The sequence below is a fragment of the Anas platyrhynchos genome, chromosome 15 (assembly GCF_047663525.1).
Source record: "Anas platyrhynchos isolate ZD024472 breed Pekin duck chromosome 15, IASCAAS_PekinDuck_T2T, whole genome shotgun sequence".
NCBI lineage: Eukaryota > Metazoa > Chordata > Aves > Anseriformes > Anatidae > Anas > Anas platyrhynchos.
Window position 1 is genome coordinate 18,096,054 of NC_092601.1, and position 22,347 is coordinate 18,118,400.

At 48.6% G+C, this 22,347-nt stretch overlaps 1 protein-coding gene across 1 annotated transcript in view; it reads left to right on the plus strand.

Annotated features, from left to right (window-relative positions):
- Positions 1-3,183: 3,183 nt before the first annotated feature.
- Positions 3,184-22,347, plus strand: part of LMF1 (lipase maturation factor 1) — a 186,651-nt gene continuing 167,487 nt past the window's right edge. Inside the window, exons 1-2 of the mRNA XM_027468734.3 lie at positions 3,184-3,412; positions 11,983-12,292. Of these exons, the coding sequence (XP_027324535.3) occupies positions 3,199-3,412; positions 11,983-12,292 (524 nt within the window). The 5' untranslated portion in view covers positions 3,184-3,198. The remainder of the gene's footprint in view (positions 3,413-11,982; positions 12,293-22,347) is intronic.

The window sequence follows — 22,347 nt, forward strand, 5'->3', positions numbered from 1 at the left end:
GCACTGGGCAGGACTCTACTGACCTCTCTCCTGCTTAAAAGGCAAGTGGAGAGGAGTGCACAGGATTCCTATGTCCTGTCCTAGGTTTCAGCATGGCAGAGACATCAGTGAAAAAGGAACTTATTGTTAGAAAGCTTTAATTTCAAAGGCAATGAGTGCTTCACGAAAATCTTTACATGTTACGTTTGGCATAGAGGGGAATTTCTGCTAAAATAAAATAGCTCGTACTAACAAATGCTTTTATGATTATTAATTTTTAATATCCCAGGGGAAAATGTTAACGAGTGGCTTGTTCTGAGTTTTCGTCGTGCAGCTCTCGCAGCCTGCCGTTGCACACTGGTGCTGGCAGCCACGGACCCGGCGGTGAACGCAATCACAAACCCGAAAGGGACAGCCGTCTCTTTCGGTCTCCGAAAACTTGTATGTGTAAAGACCAAAACCAGCAGAAAGGAAAAGATATGTCAAGGTGTAATTCCTGTTCAAACATTCTAAGATACCAGTGACATGGCAAAATTTGGTTTTGAGTGATCACCGACACTTTACGATGACAATCACAGTTTAAAAGCCAGGTGATGCACTAGCAAGAGATCTGTTCCTTCTTCTTGCAGACTAGATGTCATTTTTTTCAAAATAATGGAGAACCGCAGTTTTATCACTTAGGATTACCGCGATTATTAATTGTTTGTCCTAGAGTACCGCTTAGGAATCCCACTTCTGAATCAACACCCCCTTGTTACAGACGCTGTACAAATACAGTAGGAAAAAAGTAATTCTTCCTCCAAAAATCCTTTTCAGTCCTAATCCTGCTAACCCTGGAGTTAAAGATCGGATTTCCACAGGGAAGGATCAGAGATTTTAATGGAAAAAATATTACCGCTGGAAAAATCTTGACTAGTGGAAGGAAGCTCCCAAATTCTTTGTGAGATCCCCATCTCCCATTTAGCAGACACAGCTGAATGCTCAGTGGGATTGTGTGTAAGAGTATTATATGTAAGTGAATGTATGTTTTCTTTAGAGGAGTCCCCAAATGTTAATGCTGCTTTACAAAATAGTTATTTCTGCACACATTCGCTTTCTCTGTTTTATTTAAACCCAATTCCTGGCAGCCAGAGGGGGGAAAGACTAGACCTGAATGAACACAGAGTAATTTAGGGTGCCAGGGACAGCAGGGTTGAGGTGCTGGTGGGGACAGCTGCTGGGTGCTGTGACAGTAAATGCTTGTTTCTCTGTCACTTTTGCAGCTGTTTGGAACACAGCAAAATAGGGTCGGGCGGGGGGACGTGGCGGCTCGCATTTTGTTGAATGAAGATCAGCATCAATGATGCCTCTGCGCCTGCCTGCGGGCCTGACATTTATGAATCGCTTTCCCTTTGAGACGAGGGCTCAGAGCCTCGCTCTTAAATATCTCGTTTGTGTTACTTGCTTGGTTTTTACTTTGTTTTCTTTTATGATACCTCTGTTTGGAAAGAGGGAATGCAAGCAAAAATCACATCGTGAAAATAAAAGCTAGTAAAAAAAGTGAGCAGAAAACCAAACACAGATGACAATCCACAAAAAGCTGCGTACCAGCGCGAAGTGCAGAACGGAGAGGAGGTAATTTAATGTTGTAATCCACCATTTTATTGTGCGCTTTCCTTTATAGCTTGATCCATCTTCCAGTAGAGCTAAAGGGAAGGCTTCTATTGCCTTTTATGAGAGTTGGATCAGCCCGTTAGGGTAACAACATTTTTATGCAATTTAATATACTTAAACTTTGCAGCTCGTATCGATGCAAGGCGCCGTTGACACACGACGTCCCCCGAGTGTGGGTCGGTTTCGTTTGCTGCTCCTTGCCGCTACTGTCCCAACCTGCGCATCTGGCAGACCTCAGGGCGATCTTTTGCAATGGAAACCAACCGCGTTCAGCATCCCCTTCCCAGCTCCAATTATTCCCTTTTTCCTAAATCTTCAGTCTAAGCCCTCCACTTTTCCTCAGTAATTTCCTCAATTATCCAGTTTGTTTTACAGACATTGCCATTTAACGTGGAATTTGCTGTAAAAGTTTCATAAAGACCTCACAAAGGAAACCATTAGCTTACATCTATTTAAATTTATCTAGCCAAACCTTGTGGCTAATCCAAAGGGAGAGCGAAACTGCAGTGTACCCGCGGCCTTTAACAAATAGCTTATTTTTCTTTGCCTATACAATGCACTATTATGTCGTGTGTGTGGTGTGTGTGTTTTTTTTTTTTTTGTAATGAGAACAATGCAAGCAGCAGTGATGGGAAACTGGAAAAACAAAAGAGGCATTTATAAGGGACTGGTTTACAGTCTGAAAAGCATTGAATAATGTTACACCTGATAACAGATACTTTCTCAGAGACCAGCGCGCAGTTTAGCAGTGCGGTATTTACTCAGGCGGGATGCACCTCTAAAACCATTGATCACGACTGCCGAGGCCACTTTATTAAAATGTTTTTGGTTAAAGAAAAACACACAGAGCTCAGCACAGAGCCAAGTGTTTGGCGGCTATAAACTATACAAAGTAGAAATCACGGCAGCATCCGAAACAGCCGATGCGGCAAAGCGGGAGGGATTTTTGGTGAAATTGTGCATGGGGCCGGGTGCTGGGTGTTATGGGGACAGTGGGTGAGCTGCAAATTGGGGCTGGGGACCCGGGCTGGTGTGTGGCCCCGGTGTGTGACACTGAGCCGGGTGTCACCGGCACGCCTGGCACCGGCTTCTGCCAGCCCTACAGACCACGATGGAGAAATGGAGAAAGGGGTTTTCGAACCCCAGACTCATTAAGGTTGGAGGAGACCCCCAGGATCATCTGCTCCAACCACCACCCTACCACCACCTCCACCCACTAAACCGTGCCCCTAAGCACCAAGTCCGAGCCAGCCCCTTCCCCTTTGCTCCTTTTCCGAAAAAATCGTGGCCACTTTTACTCCTTTTTCGACACTTCCTTCCTCATTCCCAGCGCTCAGAGCACACAAACCCCATTTTTATCCCCATTTCCCTCTCTCCCCCCCCCAACCCCCCTCCACCCACCACCCCCGGCGGGGCTGCGGGGCCGTGTGCGCGGGGGCACCTCCACCCCCGAGGACCCCCGGGGGACCCTCGGGGACCCTCGAAGACCCTCGAAGGGACCCCCTTAGGACCCTTTAGTGCCCCCCCGGACCCCTTTATGCCCCCGGGGGCGGGCCGGCCGCACGCATGCTCTCTGCAGGCCGCGACATGGCGGCGCCCAGCGCGGCGCTGAGGCAGCGGCGGGCGGCACCGGGTGGCGGCGGCGGCCCCGAGGCCCCGGGGAGGGCGGCAGCGGGGGCAGCAGCGGGGGCAGCGGGCGGCGGGGCCGTGCCGCCGGTATCGCCGGGCACCTTCTGGCTGACCCGCATCGTGCTGCTGCGTGCCGTCGCCCTGCTGTACCGTGAGTGTCCCGGGGCAGTGCTGCTTGCCGTGGCTCCCGGGAGAGAGGAAAAACAAAAAAAGGGGGAGCTGGATCCGAGATGGGGGCTGCAGGGTTCGCACACGGAGCCCTCGGCCCCCCGGGTGTGTGTGTGGCCGCAGGTCGTCGTGGTGCAGGGGTCGTCGCCCCGGCTCAGCCCGAAGCTGCCTCGGTTTTGGGTGGTGGGGTTTGGGGTGCTTGGGGGGGGGGCAGAAAGGGGGTGTGGGGAGAGCCCCCTGCTCTAAAAAGCAGGGACAGAGCTAGGGGGGTGCAAGGAGAGAGCCTGCACCCAGCTTTGGGTCTGAAAGTCCTTTATCAAGAGGTGTTGTGAGCTGATGCTGCGAGAGAAACTCATTTTGAGGGATGCTGGAGAGCTAAAGCGAAGGAGCTGCATGCAGGACCAGAGGATGACGGCGTCCTTTGGTGCCATCGCTGCCCCGTTGAAGGTGGTGAAGCTGCTTTTCCTCCTCAGCCCTGTGCCTTTGGCTCTCCTTTTGGCAAGCAAGGCACGGAGCCGTGCTCCGAGCCCGCCGCTGAAAAAATATTCGCAGCGAAACCCAAACTGACATGTAACACGCTACATTACAAATTTTAAACTTGCCCCAGATTTGTCCACAAAATCGTTAGGATTTGTAGGCTGCCAGCCTGCTTGGATTATTTTGCATCAAAACCATGCAGAAGTTGTAGTTTTGTATGGTTTTGACACGTGCTCTGTTTCTAGTTTGGTTTTAGCTCTCGGTGAAATGCGGGGTTACGACTCTTTCAGTCAAAATGAAAGCGATTCCGATATTCCCCCGTGTATAAATCCAGACTGCTGAGTTTCCCAGAGCTCAGTTTGCAGTTTCCTTATGAACAACTGATCAGCGTCCTCCACTGCGTGTTCTGTGGAGGCTGCTGCTTTCCGATGGTGGATTTGGGGTGTAAATGTATCGTGTCCTGGAACAGATACTGCCCCGTAGGCCGGCGGTGTGTTAGATAGGCAGGAAGGAGGGAGCAGGCTGTGGCTGCAGGGTGGAAAGTCATTGAGGCAGAGGATGGGAAGGAGCAAGGCTGATGAATGGGACCTGGTGAGTGGGGGACCTCATGTGGGACAACGAGAGTGGTGAGAGGTGAGGAGCAAGCATCGTGTTCAGTGATGCAAGTTACAGCATGGAAATTTAGAAAAAGGGCACACGAAAGCAAGAGGAGGAAGCTGAGGTGGAAGGCTGCTGACTGAATGCATGGTGACAGCAAACAGAGGGAGAAGAGGTGGATTTGCTCAGAGAGGAGATGAGTGGAAATGCCTGGAAGTGGGGGGAGGGAACCCCAAAATGCTTCTGCAGTCCAGTGTGAGAACCCTTTTGAGAGCTATCCGTGGAGGAAGGATTGCAGGTGCCAGCAGCAGAGGCTGGAAGGAGCAGGGTAGGAGGCTGGCTCTGTGCTTTATGATGGAAGAGGTATGAGGGGATAAAAGTTTACCTGCTCGTTACGCAGCTTGTGTGTGATTGCAGTCAGGTAACAGCAATTTCTTGTCTTGGCTGAGTAACAGCCAAGTGACCCAAGGCCAGAAAGGTGGGCTGGGTTTGAGACAGGTCAGATTGCAGCTCTGGCTGTCACCTCAGTGTTGTAGGGACGCCGGCGCTGATCCTGATGTGGGGGAGATGCCGCCCAGCCGGGACCTCGGTGGGGTAGAAACTGATTGATGTGTCTGAGGTGGGGAGACCACGATCCGGCAGATTCCTCTGTCAGAAGCTGCAAAACCGTGACATGGCTGTCGGGGTGGGATGCTCTCCAGGGAAGGTGCGTTGCCTTTTGATCTCTTCCGTGAGCCTGGGTTTAGAAACAGCAGAAAACAATTTTAAGCCTCTGTGCCAAGCACCTCTTCCACTCTCTTTTCTGAAGATGGAACCATTTACTCTTGACAGATTATTTTTTTTTCCCAGACGTGGCGATCCTGCACACACCGAGTCTCAGACTTGCTGAGGAAACGGTTGATGGCGTTGTGACAGTTTTGACATTCCTCGGTTGTGGGATGTTTTTCCCCTTCTTTCATTTCGCCCTTCTCGGTGTAACCCTTTCATTCCTGCCGTGTTAGGAAACAAAACCTCTGGGGGGGGACCTTGTCAGGGAGAACAGCCGCCCCGATGGCTGCAGCTCCTGCTTACCATGGAGCTTACTACTGAGTGTAAAAGGTGGGATGGGAGAGCAAAGGACCCCATGGATTAGTAGAGAGAAAAGCCATTTGGGGTGACAGTGACATGGAGATGACAGGCCCCCAAATCATGCTTGGCAGTTCTGTCCCTCACCTCCTTCCCTGGTGCACAAATCTGATCCTGAGGTGCTGCTTTGTTGCCTGCTGCAAGCCCAGGAGATGCTTTGCCTTTGGATCCTTCCCTCTGGTAGGAGGACAGGCAGGTGTGAAGTGTCCGTTGTGCCCTCCCTCCTCCCCTGCCCCCTTTGGTTTTTAACAACTCTCCACCTTTTATTTTTTTCTTTGAAGGGGGTTTCCAGAAGCATCCAGGGCCTGGGAAGTCCCTGGCAGAGCAGCTGTTGTCTGAGAGGCAGGTTGGAGATGGGAAGGTGGAAGAGGATCTGGTGATTCGCGGAGACCAGTGACCAAGCCCGCTGCTGCTTGCAGGAAGGGGAAGGAAGGGGAGAACGGGTGCAAGCTGGAGGTGCTCAGCGAGGTTTGCTGCTTGAGGGGAGGCCAGGGGGATTCTCCAAGCTGAGGGCTAACACACGTAAAGTGCCTCTCTAAGTCCTGTGCCCAGCAGCCCAGACACCTCTCTGATCTGTGGAGGCATCTTTGTAGGGTGCCGCGTGCCAGTTATAACCTGGCAGACTTCCACGGATAAGACCCGTCTTCACGGGCTAATTGCAATCTCTAATTCATGGGACAGGGAGCCCTGGAGAAACGCAGTTTTGACATTTGAAGTCTTCCCATCGTGGTCCTGTGCTGCGTGTTCTTTATGCCAGGGAGTGACATTTTGTACGTACAGAAAGTCTTTGGGGTCTTGGTGGAGGCGCTGTTACAGGTAAATAGCTGGTCCCAAAAGCTCTTGACAACAAATGTGTGTTATTTGCTCCCTTCAGCCTCCTTCTAAATCATTTTAAGTGCCCTTTTTTGGATGATTACTATCATCAGATCCCAGATGTAGAAGTCGAAGTAATTAGATACCACCCTTACCAATTTCAGCCATGCTTTGTAGAATGCTTTGAAATAAAAGCTATTATGTAAATACAGTTTATCTTCCTTCTCCTCATGTATTGTTTAATAGTAGTATTTTCTTTCCCCAGAGCTAGGACTACAGGAGGTTCATGCTACTTCTTCCTCGCTCTGAAATCTAAAGCCTCCTCGGGGGAGTTCGACTTCCTGCAGGTTCCTGGCTCTCTCCTGGTGTCCTTCCTCCCCTCTCTGCCGTCTGCCCTGCTTTCCCTTGCGCTTCCCTCCGTTATTTGAAGAGGCTCCCAGTCGCTTTCAGATTGCCTAGCCAGGATGCTGGTACAGCTTCTGACACTTTCTCTGTCCTGGAAGGTTTTATTTCAGCGCAGTGCTTGTAAGCAAGTCCGCACAAAGGCAGGATGTTAGCGCTGATGGCTAGCGAGCTCCCTGCTCCCTTTTTAACTGCACGAGAGGGCCCAGTAAGCGTGGCAGAAGCAGTTTTGGTTCTGATCTAAGCACTTGCACCGTAGGAAGATGAATTAATAGCAAGCAGGGATAGTTCAAGGGAAGCGATAACAAGAACTGAGGAGTGAACCTGTCTCCCAGCGTGCTGCTTGCCTGGAGCTGCTCGGGGGAGAGAAATCCCACAGCATCCTTTGGCTGCAGGCTGGACGGCTGCTGGTGTGCTTCTGAACAGCCTGGGTGCTGTGGGGGAATTTGTGAGCCATGTCAGAGCCCAGCCTGGTGTGTTTGCTTCCTGCTATTTCAAGCAAAGAGGCAATGGGGAGGTGCGCTCTTAAAAAGCCCCCAGATACAACCACCCCGAAGTCTTTTGCACCGCTGCTAATGGCAATAAAAAAAGTAAGAACGGACTTGGTGTGCTTACTGGTGGCTGTAGGATTGCAGGATGAAAAGGGGTTGCTTGATTTCATTATTCCTCTTTGCTTAGTACTGCACGTCCTTGCTTTTGCGTCGCAGATCTTTGCTGGGGAATTTATCCATTGAAAACTCTCACAGCAGCTAGGAGACCATGAACATTCTCCTCCTTTTTCTTGTCGGTAGTACAACCAGCATCCAGCATAAGGCTTTTTTTTTTTCATTTATTTTTTTGAATGCCTCGCTGGGTCAAAGGTGCACTTGATATATGGCTCCAGGCAGACATTTTTTTGTGTAAAACGTAGTTTGGTTTTCATGCAAAGCTCTGTGCTTTTGCTTCATTTCTTCTTGTGGTTTGGGTTTTAAGCAAAAGTTGAGACTTCTTTTAATGGTGGGGAGAGAAAGCCATATGACCGGAAAGTCTTGGATTTCACATCTTTAAATCTTTACAGAGCATGAAGAATGGGATTCTCTCATTCTCCTACCATGACAGCCTGAGCCTGGACCTGGGGAAAGGAACTGAGGTGACAGGGCAATGTGGATAGACCAAATCATTTCAGATGGGTGACTCCTGTGCTGCATGCTCCAGTTGTGTTTATTGGTAGCATGTGGCTTTGAACAAGGAACGCCTTCAGCTGGGGGAGAGAGGAGCCTGGGAGGGAAGGGAGAAGGTGGAGGGGGGGGGAATTAATGGAAAAATACAGTAAAGCACCTTCCGAGGTGAGGATAAGTAGCGAAGGTCTATTAGCAGTTGGTGACAATTTACATGTATTACTTATGTAAAGATCAGCTCGCAGCAGGTAGAGGAGCGTGCTCCCATGTGAGCTGTCAAAGGCTCCGTCTGCCTCCTGAGTGGGAGGGAGCATGGGAGTCGCTGAAGCCGAGGTTTTTTTTTTTCCCCATCTGCAGAGGAGTGAATAGTCTGAAGAAAAGCAAAGTGCTCTGGGGAGAAAAGAGATTGGCATGGGTGAAGGCACCCAAATCTGGGCAGCACTGGTAAAAAAAAGTCCAGGTGGCAAGCAGCCACAGGGTGGTGGGGAAGGTGACAGGGCTTTGTTTTGGGTCTGGAGAATGTGAGATGTGCCCAGTTGTGCTGGGGGCCTGCAGGGGACACCCCTGGATTGGGAACATGTGCCCCCTTGCCTTGGCAACCTTGCCCCCATGCCCTGGTGGCAGCACAGCAAGCCCTCCAGGCAGTGCCCAGGTGGAACCACGCTCGCTGACCATGTTTTATTTACCTGCAGGGAGTGGGAAGATGGGGAGTGGAAAATCCCCAAATAAAAGGCCAAAGGTGAGAGAGCCTTCAGAGTAGGGGTTAAGGAAGAGGAACAAAAGCACAAGCTTTGGGGGCAAAAGGGACTTTTTCTTCTGACTAAACCAAGCTCAAAGTGAAGATCCCTGGAGGGATCCTTCCCTGGAGGAAGCAGTATCTGTTAGAGTCGATTTAAGGGTTCAGCTTCTGGAGAGGTGTTCAGGGAGAAGAAGCACTGACAAGCTGATAGAGAACTTTTTTTTTTTTTTTTTCATCCCTGCTGGGTCTGTGCATCTCCTGCATTGTTGAAATCCTTTGCAAAATCCATCTTTATCTTCCCCTTTTGCATGTTTCTGGACGGGTGACATGGGAACTGCTGCCTTCAGGGTGAAACCTCTTACAGGCTTAGCTGGTGCCATGGCAGGGTGGGTCTGGATGACCTGCTGGTGGGATTTGGGAAGCAAACGGGATGTGTCCTCCAGAGGTGCTCCCAAAGATGCTAGAGGTGAGCAGGAGCATGGCACGAGGCAGCAGCTCGGCCTGGGAAGGTCCAGGAGAAGGAGCTGGGTCAGGGACGGACCCCAAAACCCATGCGAGCCATGAATGGCGCTCGCCATCCTTGTGCCCCAGTGGTTCGGGGTGATGGATCCAAGTGTAGGTGGGTCTTGGTGAGATCTGTTGCCGATGGGGTTTAGCCCTGAAATCCTTGCATGCAAAATACCAACAGTGCAGCATCTTGAAAGCAATCGGTGTGAGGGGAACCGCTCTGGAGCCCAGGCTGTGCAGTCCCTGGATGTGCAGCTCACGCCAGCCCTATAATGCACTCGTTGCTGCTTTCAGACTCAAAAAGGCTGTGCAGTCTTTTGTACATACAATTTCTTCAATTGCTATAGTTTGCTTTTCCTAATTTGCCCTTTCCTTGTTTATCTTGCATACTGTACAGGGGTCTAATTTAGATTTTTTTAAGGAAAAAAAATTGCGTAGCAGTTATGGGTTGGGGCAGCAATTTCTGTAGCGTTTCGAGGTGAATTTGATTAGCACTTTTGGAAAACTGGGCAGCAGACTGCAGTGCTAATCAGGGGAAGTCAAGCTGTGGAGTTTTAAGGTATAGTTGGTCTTTTTTTTTTACCCAGAACTGAAAATATTGTCTGAGGCTCAGGAGCATTGTTTCTACTGGTTTTGTGTGTTAGGCTTTCTGATTACGCAGCTGTGCAGAACAAAGTATTGGTAGAAAAATACAAAACACAGAACATTTAAAATACAGAACATTAAAATCTAAGATACAGAACGTTAAATTTGCTGTACAAACCCGATTCCTTAGTGCTGCAGACAGTTTTTTCCTGTCCATAATTGAGTAAAATATTCTGTGAGCCTTTAGCAGTGTGCGAAGTCCTTCGTGGTGTGTAAAAGATGGGTAGAAAGCGATGCAAACACTGAAAGCCTCAACTTTGTGTTGATGCTGGGACTCAGGACCTGCTGACATTGGTGGGAACCCTCGCAGTGACCTCGGGTCTGTGAGATTGTGACTTTGTGGTGAATTCACAGTGAGACCAAAATACATGCTGTGTGCAGGGAGGTGCAGCAGGTGTTTAGGGGATTAGCTGTAGTCCGTGGGAGACTTTCCTGTGTGTCTGGGGGGAAACAGGACATTTGTTTTCATTCCCTGGGGCTGCAGACTTGTGATTGCTGGCCTGACTTGAAGGAAATGTGGGTGCAGGCCTGAACCCGGGGTGCTGTTTCACACGGGCTTTCTACCAGGGTTCCCAGTGAGAGACAGCGACCAGCCGAGCACCAGCATTTTTTGATTGCAGAATGACAGCGTTCAGATAAGGAAGAAAACAGAATTGATCATTAACGAAGGAGGGCTGTGGGGAGATAAATTAGCATTTTGTAAGACCTCTGCTACTGCTGCGTGTGACGTGGCTGGTGTTTGGATAATGCCTGCGACGTGGGTAAGTGAGCTGCTGGGAACAAAACGTGTGGAGCCTAATCAGGAAATGTCGGCCTTCATTTTTTTTCCTGAGAAATGGAGATTACTGCAGTTGCAAACTGCAAATTGGTAACTAGAGGAGATGCCTAAAATATGAGATAATCCCTAGAAGCTGACCAACTTGCTCTGTAGAACATCAAATTCTAGGTCTATAATCTGTAATTAAATTGCTTATGTGCTGTTAAAAAAAGCATCTGGCTCTTCTAAGATTGTCCAGTGCAAGATAGATCCTATACAAGACAGCCATAGCGACATGTAAAAAGTAGCAATTTAGAGAATGGGAAAATATTAAATCTTTGTATTTCCAACCTACCAATATGTGAGAGGATCCAGAAGGTCAACCCGTACCATAAGTCCTGGCCTTTGCTATTGCAGTGTTTAACCATTACACTGCCAGGCAAACAAAGGTGTGTTTTGGGCACTGCTGGGATGCTGTGCATGAGTTTAAGCTGTCTTATTAACCACCTCGTGAAATATTAAGTGTATTTAAAATGAGGACAAATTCCAATACTTGATAAAGGCACAGGTAATGCTTCGTAAAGATGGAAGTAGGCTGTCCCCTGAAGTCAAAGCATAACATTGCGGATAAAATCTATCTGCCATGGGCTGTACGTGCTGGGAATAGTGTATATTATGTCACCACCACCACTGTTTGTGACACTGCAAAGTATTTTGTGAAACTGAAATGCCAGGGGTCAGAAAGTACGGCTGTGGGCACCCTTCTGGCTGCTTAAATCGTGCTCCCCGGTATCTACATGTGGGTTTCTTGGTGTATCCTCTACAAACATGTTTTGTCGGAAGCAAATTCCAGCTGAACGTCTTGGAATTAATGCATTGCTTTCACTCTGCATCTGCAATGCAATTAAGCTGTTTTCCTCATCCGCATTAGGAGATTAACAGCATATGTGAGTAACGCGGGGTCATGCGGAGTCTGACGGAGCAGGGCTGAGCCTCCTGCTTGTGTGCGGGGTCAGGTCGCGTGCTCGCGGGGAGATTTTCCCAGAAGCGTGGTGTTGAGCTTGCCTGAAGCAAGAGGCACGTCCCTTACAGCAGCTGAGGAGAAATTTTATCTCAAAACAGATGCTGTGCCATTTCCTGGTGTGAAGGCAGAGACAAAATTCCTCTGCCTTCAGCGTCGTGGTTAATAGGAGTGACTGTGTTGTAGTGTAGTGGAGATGAGGACACGAACAAATTCCTTCACAACACCCAAATATTCTTCTGTAACTTTGGACTCAAAAGGTACATTTCTGGGTAATTCCTAATACATTTTTTTTTTCTCTCTGTTCTCCTAGTTGTGGCCTTCCTGGTGGCATACCATCAAAACAAGCAGCTGATAGGAGAAAAGGGGCTGCTCCCATGTAAACTCTACCTGCAGAGCGTCAAAAAGTATTTCAAAGGGAAGATAAACCTAGATGCTCTGAGCTATGCACCAACAATCATCTGGTTTCTGGACTGGTCAGACATGGACAGCATCTTGGACAACATCTCTCTGGTCGGCCTGGCAACTTCAGCCTTTGTGCTGGTGACTGGGTGTGCGAACATGGTCCTCATGGCTGTCCTGTGGGCTCTCTACCTCTCCTTGGTCAACGTTGGACAGATCTGGTAGGTTAACAGTCTCTCTGCCTTGTTTTTAATCCGTAATTTCTTCTTGTTCATTGTACACGTTGATTTTCTATTATGCTTTGAGGTTGGTAATCTGGCAAGGAGTGATGTGGGCATGTGAGAGAAGGGAGAAGGGAAGGTCTGTGGTGTAGACTTTGGTTTTAAACAATAATAAAATTTGTCAGTGCCCCAACTGGATGATAGGCTTCAGCTGGTCCTCATGATAAGGCCCCAAAGATACACCCTAAAGGAATGGGCCCTTGGGAAACCCAGCTTTGTTAGCTCACCTCATCAGGTACCTGCACCTCTGCCTGCGTGGAGCTGGTGCAGTAAATGGGGAGCTAAAAGGTCACGCCATGAAGAGGTGTCCATGTCACCAGCGTGGTCTGGCTTCGCAGCACGTGGTAGGGCACCCTCATTATAGATGGGATCAGTGAATTTAATTTGAAGGATTTGCATGTGGTGGAGCAGCCCTGCATCTAGTCCTGTCCCATTCATTCCTCTCCTACTCCAGATGGTATGTAAGTGGGTGAAGGATAACAGCTTGGGTTTTCTGAAAAGCTCTGTTCTCCAAGCTCTTAACTCAGTATGAACTTAAGACCGTGAAAAGAAGCCACAGTTTGAAAAAAAGTTGCTTTCTGCTGCCCGTTTCCAAGTTATTCCCAAATTGCTTGTCTCTTTTTCTAGATATGTTACTACAGGGTAAGAATTCAAGCATCATCCTGCTCCCAGCGATACAAGGGTCTCTGCCCTTGTAGCAGCAAAATCTGGATGTGTTGCTTGACTTCTGTTTGGGGGTGGGATGGGGTGGGAATAATGCTCCCCCCGCTGCCAAAGCACAGCGTGATTCTAGCTGGAGGGTGGGCCTCTGGTGGTGGGAGGCTGAAGGCTTGACCTGGCCCTTCAGGAGCAGGCTAACTAAGAAATTAGCATAACGAGCTTTGTTAGTGCTCATAGGGCAATCTGGAGTGCTCAGCATACTGGTGTGGCATTCGCAGAGTTAAGATTTCAATTTTAAAAAACAACCAAAAAAAACCAGACTGGAGTGTGTTCTGTCCCCTGCTGGGCAGGCTCGTCCTGCACTGCTCCTCTGCTCCCAGTCGCCTGTCCTGGTAAAGGTGGGCTCAAGGTGGGGGTGTGGACCCTCTGCAGGTGCTGGGGGGTCCTGAGGTTTTGCTGAAAGGGATCCACTCGTGCCCACGTAGCTCTGAGTGGCTGTTCTGTCTCTCAGGTCTTTGAGGGAGAAGTGAAAGGACAAGGGGATAGAGGGGAGTCCCCTGGTGTGCTGAACCACCACCAGTGTCCAGCAGACCACATCCAAATGCCTCCTCCCGAGGGGGTTTTGAAGCTCAGGACCAGGCACTGGGGCTCTTTGCAGCTCCGAAGGCAATGAGCTGGCCAGCAGGAATGCAGGCAGAGCCCAGAGCTTGCATTCTGTGGATGCTGTGGTTGAAAGGAATTGCCTCTTGATTTTTGAGATAAGGCTTTTTTTTTTTTTCTTTTTTTTTTTCTTTTCCTCCTTTGCTACTTCAGATTCAGAGTTTGCAAGTTCCGCTGCCCCAAGCGGGTGGCTCTGGGTATGCAGCAACAACACCGAGGGAACGGGGCAGGCTCTTTTGGGGGAAGGGGTGAGAGAAAAGGTGGGTGGGGAGGAAAGGTGGTGCTGCCTCAGCTTCTTCTCAGTTGTGGCATCAAATGCTTTAAACAGGAAATTAGGTTCCTTCTCCTAGGGGTGGGAGAAAGGAATCAAAGCAACCCAGCAGTACAATTCAGTCATCTGTGGTTACGTTTTTCATTAGATCCTCTGAAATGGGTCACTGGGTGGTCAAAAACATATTATTATTGTGCATATAGTGTGACATTCAATTCCCTGGAGAAGGGGATGCTGGGTGCAGTGCAAGGAAATTGGGGGAGAGAGAAGAGGGGGGTTGTAAATAATTTCTCATCATCCTCCAGAGATTTGTGGTGGCTTCTGGTAGGGGCTGAAAGTACCTGAGATCTGGAGAACTGCTGATCGCAGGTGGCAGTGCTGGCCTTGGAACTGAGGTGGCTTTGAAACTTTCTGCACTGATTTTCAGATGGTGTTAGGTGGTCTTTTAATGTTGGCTCCCAAGTGTGGACAGTTGGAGAGGTTTTGATGGGGTCTGGCTCTTCTCCAAAGCATCTGTTGAAGACCTCGGTGACTTCTTACAGGGCAAAAGATAACATTATCAGGTTTTCCTGTTTAGGGTTACAGGATGACTCGATGAAGGTGTCTGAGATAAGAAATTCCCCCTGCAGCCCCATTATTTGTGGTTGCTGAGCACCTAAAGGTGCTCTGCAGGTGCTGAGTCCTGTGGACCAGCACTGCTGGGCACAGACCCCTGGGCTGATCCAGCAAACGCTCCTCAGCTGCTGAGGGGGAAACCAGTTCGAGGAAGATACGGGAGGACAAGGAAGAACAGAGTTCTCTTTAAGCCCGTGAGGAACAATTTATTCTTTTTATTGCCTTTTTTTTTTTTTTTTCCGTTTTAATTTTAAACACTTCTATTTGTTTTGGGCTGGAGTCTCCAGACCCCGAGTGCTGCTGAAGGAGCGAGTCTTTCAACTGCTGTCCAGCTGGCTTGGGCTCAGAGTCAGGGAAGCTTTGGAAGGGCAGCCTGTCCCCTGGGAGAGGCAGGACACATCGCCTGCCCCCCTGCTTCTGCCGGCCACCTCCTCTGAGCCACAGCAGCTGGGGAATGTGCTGCGTGCCCAGGGAGCTGAGCCCACCGTGACAATACCACAAGGGAAGAGATGAAGGCCCCTGAGCATCTGATAACACCTTTGCTTGGTTCTTAGAAATGCACTCACATTAAAAAAAATAGGATTTAAAATCTGGAAGGAGAAAGGTGCCTGACTGGATGGTGAAGGCAGGTAGCTAATGACTGTGGGAGATGAGGTTTGGGGGGCTATGAGGCCACTTGGGTCACATCCTCGGAAGAATCACAGAATTACAGAATCAGCAGAGAACAGCAGGGCCACGTACTAGAGGATGGAGCTGCCCTTCTGGATGGTCCCTGGTACTTTGAGCACGCAGTGGGTTGTAAAAGCCACTGTGTGTGCAGGGAAGAAAGCTGTGCCTGCAGCGGTTGGTGTGAGGTCTGTGATGGACTTCCCAGGATAAGGAGTGCTTTGGGAACCTCAGAAGCTGAGAAGTGGGGCCAGGATGCTGTCCTGGCCCTAAACCCTTGACTTTGCTTGTTTGCGGTGTGAATTGTATGAAATAAGGTGTGCTTCGGTTGTGCTCAAAACTAGCGTAGCTTTTAGACATTAACTTTGGTACCTCTAAAATGTAGGGCTGAGCCCACCTTTGCCAAATTTTAAGTGGGCAGCTTCTGTAATTCTGGGTGTTTTGTTCCCCAAAAAGCTGTGATATTCAGGGTCTGCTCAGGCCAAACGTGGACTTACTGCCTGGGTCACAGGGCATGCACGTAACGGTGCCGCTGGTATCACGAGCTCAGCAGGTCTGTCTTAAGATGCTGGAGTTTTCTTCCCTCTGCAATTCTGAACTTTTCCTTTTGAAGTAGGAGGAGGCTGTCAGGCATCCAGAAGCACTGCAAGAGCACAAAAGAATACTTAATGTCTGACCCATGGGCTGGGTGAAGTGCTTAATTGCTGTGCTGGTTTTCTTGCAGTTGTTGTAGACTGTTCTTCATTTCAGTAAAGTAACAAGAGTAAAAAGTGGTCCCAGTTTAACTGAAGCTTTTTAATGAAACTAGAGATGCCTAAAAAAAAATGTAATGGGAACCTCATACTTTAGTGTCCACGTTTTTTAGACTGCAAGTCCTGCTTGTCTCGGTCCAGTCACTAGAGGAATGCCCTGTAGGTCCAGGACGAGTGGCTTTGCCTTTCTCCCTGCTCCTTCCCTCCTGAGTATTAATGTGAAAGATTGTAATAGATTTGAACAAGAATGGGAAAAGCTGCCCCTTTGTTTAAAAGGAAAAATACTTGTTGCGGGTGACCTCGCGAAGCCTCCAGTTGTGGTTTTATTCCCCGTGGGTTGTGCCGGGGCACACGTCTGCAGGGATGGGCCATCAGCAGAACAGGTCCTTTGTCAGGCCGGGCTCTCTGGGAGAGGTGTTCTAGCAGAAGTTAAATCATTTTTTGTACCAGAATAGCTAATGCACTTCCAAAGTGAATTCGTAATTCTGGAATAAAATCACTTTTATCCCACAGTAAGGTGTCTCCAGAGAGCTATTACATTTTCTTATATAAACAAACTCTTAAACTACTTTGCCACTGATCTCCTGTTTCTTCTTCTGTTGTTTCCTCAGAGAACCACCCCCCTGCCACCCAACATTCAAATGTCATCTGAAAACCCTTTCCTTTCCCATGGTTATTGCATTTTTCATTTTACGAAACATCGTCCGCTGCTAGAGAAGCATTCAGTGGTACGGCTTGTAAGACACTTGATACAAAAGCTAGAATTGTGGTTTTTAAATCCTATTGCCTTTTTCCCTTTCATGACTAAGATTCTGGTAGAGTTACAAGAGCTCAAGGGAATATGTTAAACAAGCCAATAAATAAAACGTTATAGCATGAGGTGGCTGCAGCATTCTGTTCACTGTGTTCTTCCCTGGTGGAAAATGTTGGTGGAGCTACTGCTAACAGATATTTAGGATAAAACAAGACTATGCAGGCATGCTTTTCTGCAGGGAAAATGGATCTGAGCAGTGCTTCAGCACTGTACAACCCCAGAGGGTGCTGGCAAGTCCTGTTGGAGCTGTGCTCAGGTGCCCTTTGAAGGCTGCATGCCAAGGTGGCTTCCAAGAAGTTGCAGATGCTTCAGCACTTTGCTAGAGAGGACATGTGTCTGTCTTCTGTCTTTCTGCCCCCAAATGCTTGCTTTTTTATGTTTAGCTGATTGAACATAATATTAATAGCTTTTAACTTCTAATATTAAGAGCTTAATAGAGGGGCAGGTATACTGCAGGTCATGAAAGCGTGTCTCTGAGGTGTGTAATTTAATTGCCATTAAATTACCATCCTCAGAAGTTCATTTACAATAGAGAATGAAGAAAGCCTTGTATGTCATGGAGGTTTTGTGTTTTATAGGTCTCATTAAAAACCACTTGACCTATGCAGGACTTTAATCACAGTGTTCTGTCTGCTAGCAGATGAACTAGTGAACGGTTCGTGTTGAACTCCATTAAATGCTAGGGGGCTGATGAGATGCTCCAGGCTGTATTTTTCCCTCTCCAGGAGGGCTTTAGTAGCCATCAGATGTATCTCTTCCCAATTTTCTTTCCTCTTTTATGTCTATAGCTTTGGTGTATTTTATTATTTTTTATTTTATTTTATTTAAAGTACTTGGGTTTTTGTCTAGTGTCTTCCCATTCAGTAAAAGCTGGGAACAGAGATTTTCTAAGCTTGTAAATCAAGCAACGTGTGAACTGTGGGCTGGATTTGGCAACTTCATTCCCAAATTTGCTGGTTTGTGACCCTCTTATGATGAGGGCATAGCGCTTACAGGGATGGCCATTTTAAGACGAGAAGAGACCCAGCCTGACGTGCAAAATTCAGATGGAAGAATCACCCGCTGAGCCTCCAGCAAACCAGAGCCACCTCAAGTGTGAATGGTGATATCTACACAGGCTTGGTGCGTTTGAGCTAATGCACACTTTATTCAGCAGCGTGGGTAGTTCGCTGAGGCTTTCGTGACTGCCCCTGAGCAAGCAAACACTGAAAGATCGCGAGCTGTGCAAGCAGGGAGCAGGAACGTGGGTGTCCTGGGTTTCACTGGTGTGCTCGGTTCGCTTGGAAAGTTTGCTGAGACTTCTGTATAGGCAGGAGTGGCTGTGCTGAGCTGTGCGTAACTGTATTTAATGATGTGATCTTGGCAGGGTCTTTATATTATTTATATTAGTCCATGTCCTGCCTGTCTGGAAGGAATACAAGGGTTGCACTAAAGGACTAGGGTTTAATTAATGTTAGTTTTTCCAATTTTAAGCTTTGAAACGCAAGCAAAACTTAATATCATGCCTGAATCCAGCATGCAATTTTGAGTATTGTAAAAAGTGTCTGGGTTTTTAGGTAAATCACATTCACAATTACCACCTTGGTGGGTATGCTAAGCTGGAGTCACTTGAGCTTTGCAAATAACCCTTGCTGCAACCTGGCTTTATTTTTCTAGCTCTCCCAAGTATCCCAAGGACAACAACAACAAGGAAACGCAGACTATCTCATTCCTTTATCTGGTCTTTGCCTTGGCCATAAACCTCAGGAATGTCTTTGTTACTGTGTGGATCGCAGCCTCGCATCACTTTATTCCAAGCTTCCCTCCCTCCTTCCCCAGAAAGAAAAGAATTATCTCTAGAAACGTGAACCAAGAGTTGCAGGATCTCGGGGGGTCATCCTTCCTGTCGAGGAAGCTGCTTTTTGGCACTTCCTCCTCCTGCAGAAGAGAGGCAGCGGATCAGTTTCAAAGAGCGCTGTGAGCAGACGCGAGGGGCTGATACGACACGTTAATGAACACGGAGATTAATGCCATGTGACACCGCTGCCTGCACTACAACTGGGAACTAATGAGGCTAACGAGAACCATATTTTTGTTCGAGAGATTAAAATTTAATCACGGCTGATGTCAGAAATGAATCATTTCACGTTCTCCCCCCCCCTGCCCCCAGCGTGTTTAAGGCTTCCCCTCCTGGCCTCGGGCTGGCTTTTTGGCTCGGCAGCCCCTGAGAGGGCCCAGCCCCTCGCTGCCCCCTTGGCGTGGAGGCCGGGCCGTGTCTCTGCTCTTCTTCCTCGGTCCCTCAGAGCCGTGAGCATGGGTTTGGAGCATCAGGCTGCTGACGGCTGGCATTTGAAGGCCGCTTAATGGGGAAACACAGGGCTGGGTCAGAGCAAGGAGCATGGTCGGGTGTCCCGGGAGGCCTGAGCACATCCCTGCTGTGCCTTCTCCAGAAACCTTGCATTAGTCTGAGTGTGGGCTGAGATGACAGGCACAGATCCACCTGGTGAAGCTGCTGAGTCTGGTGGAGGCAGGAATTGAAGCTCTGCACGAGCTGCTGGTGGGAGCAGTGCTGCCAAACACCTCACAGGCCAGCATGGGACTCATTGGTGGCATCTTAGGCCACATCGGTCTGGTTGTTGCCTGCTTCCACGGGTGCATTTCTGGAGAAGAACTGACCCATGGCGAGTCCAGCTTGCCATTGAAATGCTCTGAAAAGTGAGAGAAGTGGTTTTGATCAGATGGTGTGCCAGGGTGTCTTGAGCAACTGCAGCATGGGAGATTGCAGCATCTGTCGGAGATGTTAATTTCTGTAGCAGGTAGCGCCTCTGTGATTGGTTTCATCTAAATAATAGGGATGCCTGTAGGAATTTATCAAGAGGAATAATAATAATAATTAAAGGAATTATAATAATATTATTATAATATTATAATATTATAATATTATAATTAATATTAATATTATAATATTATAATTATAATAAAGGAATAATAATAATAATTAAGAGGAATTAATCTCTTAAATTGGTTGTATCTAGTGTTTTCACTTGCTATAGTTACTGGCTTTGCTTCGCTCAAAAATAACACCTTTGGAGGATTTTTTTTTAATTTCTATCTTTTGTAAAATAATCAAAGGCTAAATAAAATCACTAATTGACTATGAGAGAAGGAGTTGGTCTCTGTCCACACCAAAGCATCACACCGAGAGTCCCCTGGGATGTGCACGGGGCGCTGACCGGTGCTGCTGTGCGCATCCCCTGTGTCCCATTGCTCTCTGTGCCCCTCGTGCCACTGCGTGTGCTCTGCATTCGTGGCCTCTGAGGCTGGCTGGTGGCTTTGTAATCTTGTTAGTTAATCCCGGTAATCGCTTCTGTCTAAGCATCGGGGCTGCTACCTGCTCACGGTACGAGGATAACACAGAAAAGCAGTGGTGTGTGTCTGCTGCTCCGCTTCGCAGGAAGCCTGACAAAATGATTTAACCTCGTAGGGCGCAGTGCTTTGATAGCAGAGCGAATGTTAGCACAAGGCAAGGAGGGATTTTCTTTCGCCTCCTCTCTGCTTCCCCTGCTCTGAACTTGATTTCACGAGAAGAGATGTTAAAACATCAGAAGCAATTAGGACGGGATATGGGGTAAAGCATCTGCACGGGGAGCTGTGTATGCTGTACGGACAGCTAATAACATCCCACTGGTTCCTTTGCATAAGCTGTCTCTAGCTTCCAATCACTTCTGCAAATCACAGCCGATGAGAAAATGAGAGCACAGAAATTATCAGAAGATTATGTGGTTAGTGGCATGGCTGCGCGGTGTCTGATGTACCACGGGGCTTTGCCAGAGACTGAGACAAATATTTTTTTAATTGCTTATTATCTGGCACATCCAATTGCCAGCTGTATGCAGTATGGAGACTTGGGTATTGATTCCACAGCTGAAAGATTTAGGAAAAGAATGAATAATGTTTTTTCATGATCTCTTTTAACTGTAACTTGCCAAATAGCTTCATGCACCCAGTCTGGTCCAGCACACGTTCATGTTGCTTAACTCATCTAACTTCTCAAACAGCTGTGGTTGGAAAGAATGTTAATGCAGCGATTGGTGCAGCCGAAAAGCAATCAAGGCTTAGGGAAGGGTCCAAGCCCTGGTGGGATCTCTGTTTACTAACTTCCCTAAGGGTCTCAATCCAGAAAGTTATTCCTGAGAGCTGTGCTTGCGACCAGTGGGGCTGGCTCTTTTCTGGGTTGGGGTTACCCCATCACGGCAGTGATCTGGGGGCTGAGCCCTTACTGGAGACGTGTCCCAGATCTGCCTGGGCAAACTGCGGGGCTGTGCTGGGGAACAGGAGGACAGCAGCTGCAGGAACAGAGCTCTCTCTCCTGGGGGAAGGGTCTGTGGGGTAAAGTAGGTGGAAATTTGCATTAGGATAGCTCGTGTCTTCGTGAACTTAGCGTAGAAGAAGCTGCCGTGCTGTCACCAAATCCTGTAGCCATGCTACAGACTGCATTTAATGGGGAATTGCGTTCAGTTTCTGAATGGTCGTCAGTGCGGGGCCAACCTTTGGAGAGAAATTAATGCAATTAAATGATTTTTTCTTCAAGAAATGGTATTACTGAAATGCAGTTTTCCTCAGATTTTACCTGTCAGCATGCAGGCAGCTGGCACACAAAACCTTTCTGCTGCGGTGTCTGACCAAGCCGGGCTGCAGCCCTCCTGTGCCTCGTGTTCCAGGGCACGGACGTATTCCAGCTGATGCTGCCCTCTTCATCTTCCATCAGGGCCTCTTGTGCTGGCTCTGCACATGCTTTTGTTCACAAAAAGTGGCTGTGCAGGGGAGCACAGGGATTTTAGCAGGTCTGCGGGCGAAGCAGGGCTAGGAGGCTGCGGGGCGCTTTGCTGTCCCCATGCTGCTTCCCTCTCCCTTTCGCACGTTTCCTGCCTTAAATTTGCAGCCTGCTTTAAGGAGCAGCTCAGAGCGGGCTTCTCGAGGCTGCCATTTCAGCGTCTGGTTTTGGCACTGGGAGGATTTAACCAAAGCAGACTTCGCTCGAATTTGGCAAATTCTGCCGTCATGTACGCCAGGGCTCGTAATAACTGCAACGTCGGAAATGAGCGCAGACAGAAAACTTGGCGGGTGCCGGCCCTTAGTTGGGTAGCTCACATTTGGTCTTTAACTAAGCCTCGCTCCGTGCCTTGCAAGGGGAAAATAAAAGGGTGTATGGCCACTTGGAGGGCTCGCCATGGGATGTGTGTGATGGGGAGTGGTTGCGCGAGCACCTGGCGTTGCTGCAGGATGGCTTTGCCCTCCCTCATCCTCTGCTTCGCTCCAGCTCTGCTCAAGCACCTTTCCCAGCACCACGTGCAAACTGAGGCACAAAGCTCCTCTTCCAGCCATTTTTGTAAACGTTATCCCTGTTCCTTCCATTTAAATGTGGATGTTGTAATTACAGAGCGCAGAATCCCAGTTTTTAGAGATCTGCGACCACAATAAAGCGAATCCAGAAACCAGCCGAGTGGTTTCATTTACTACCATTCTAGCTTATTTCCTCCCCCCGCAACCACTGTGCAATGCTGAAGGCTTGGCAGCA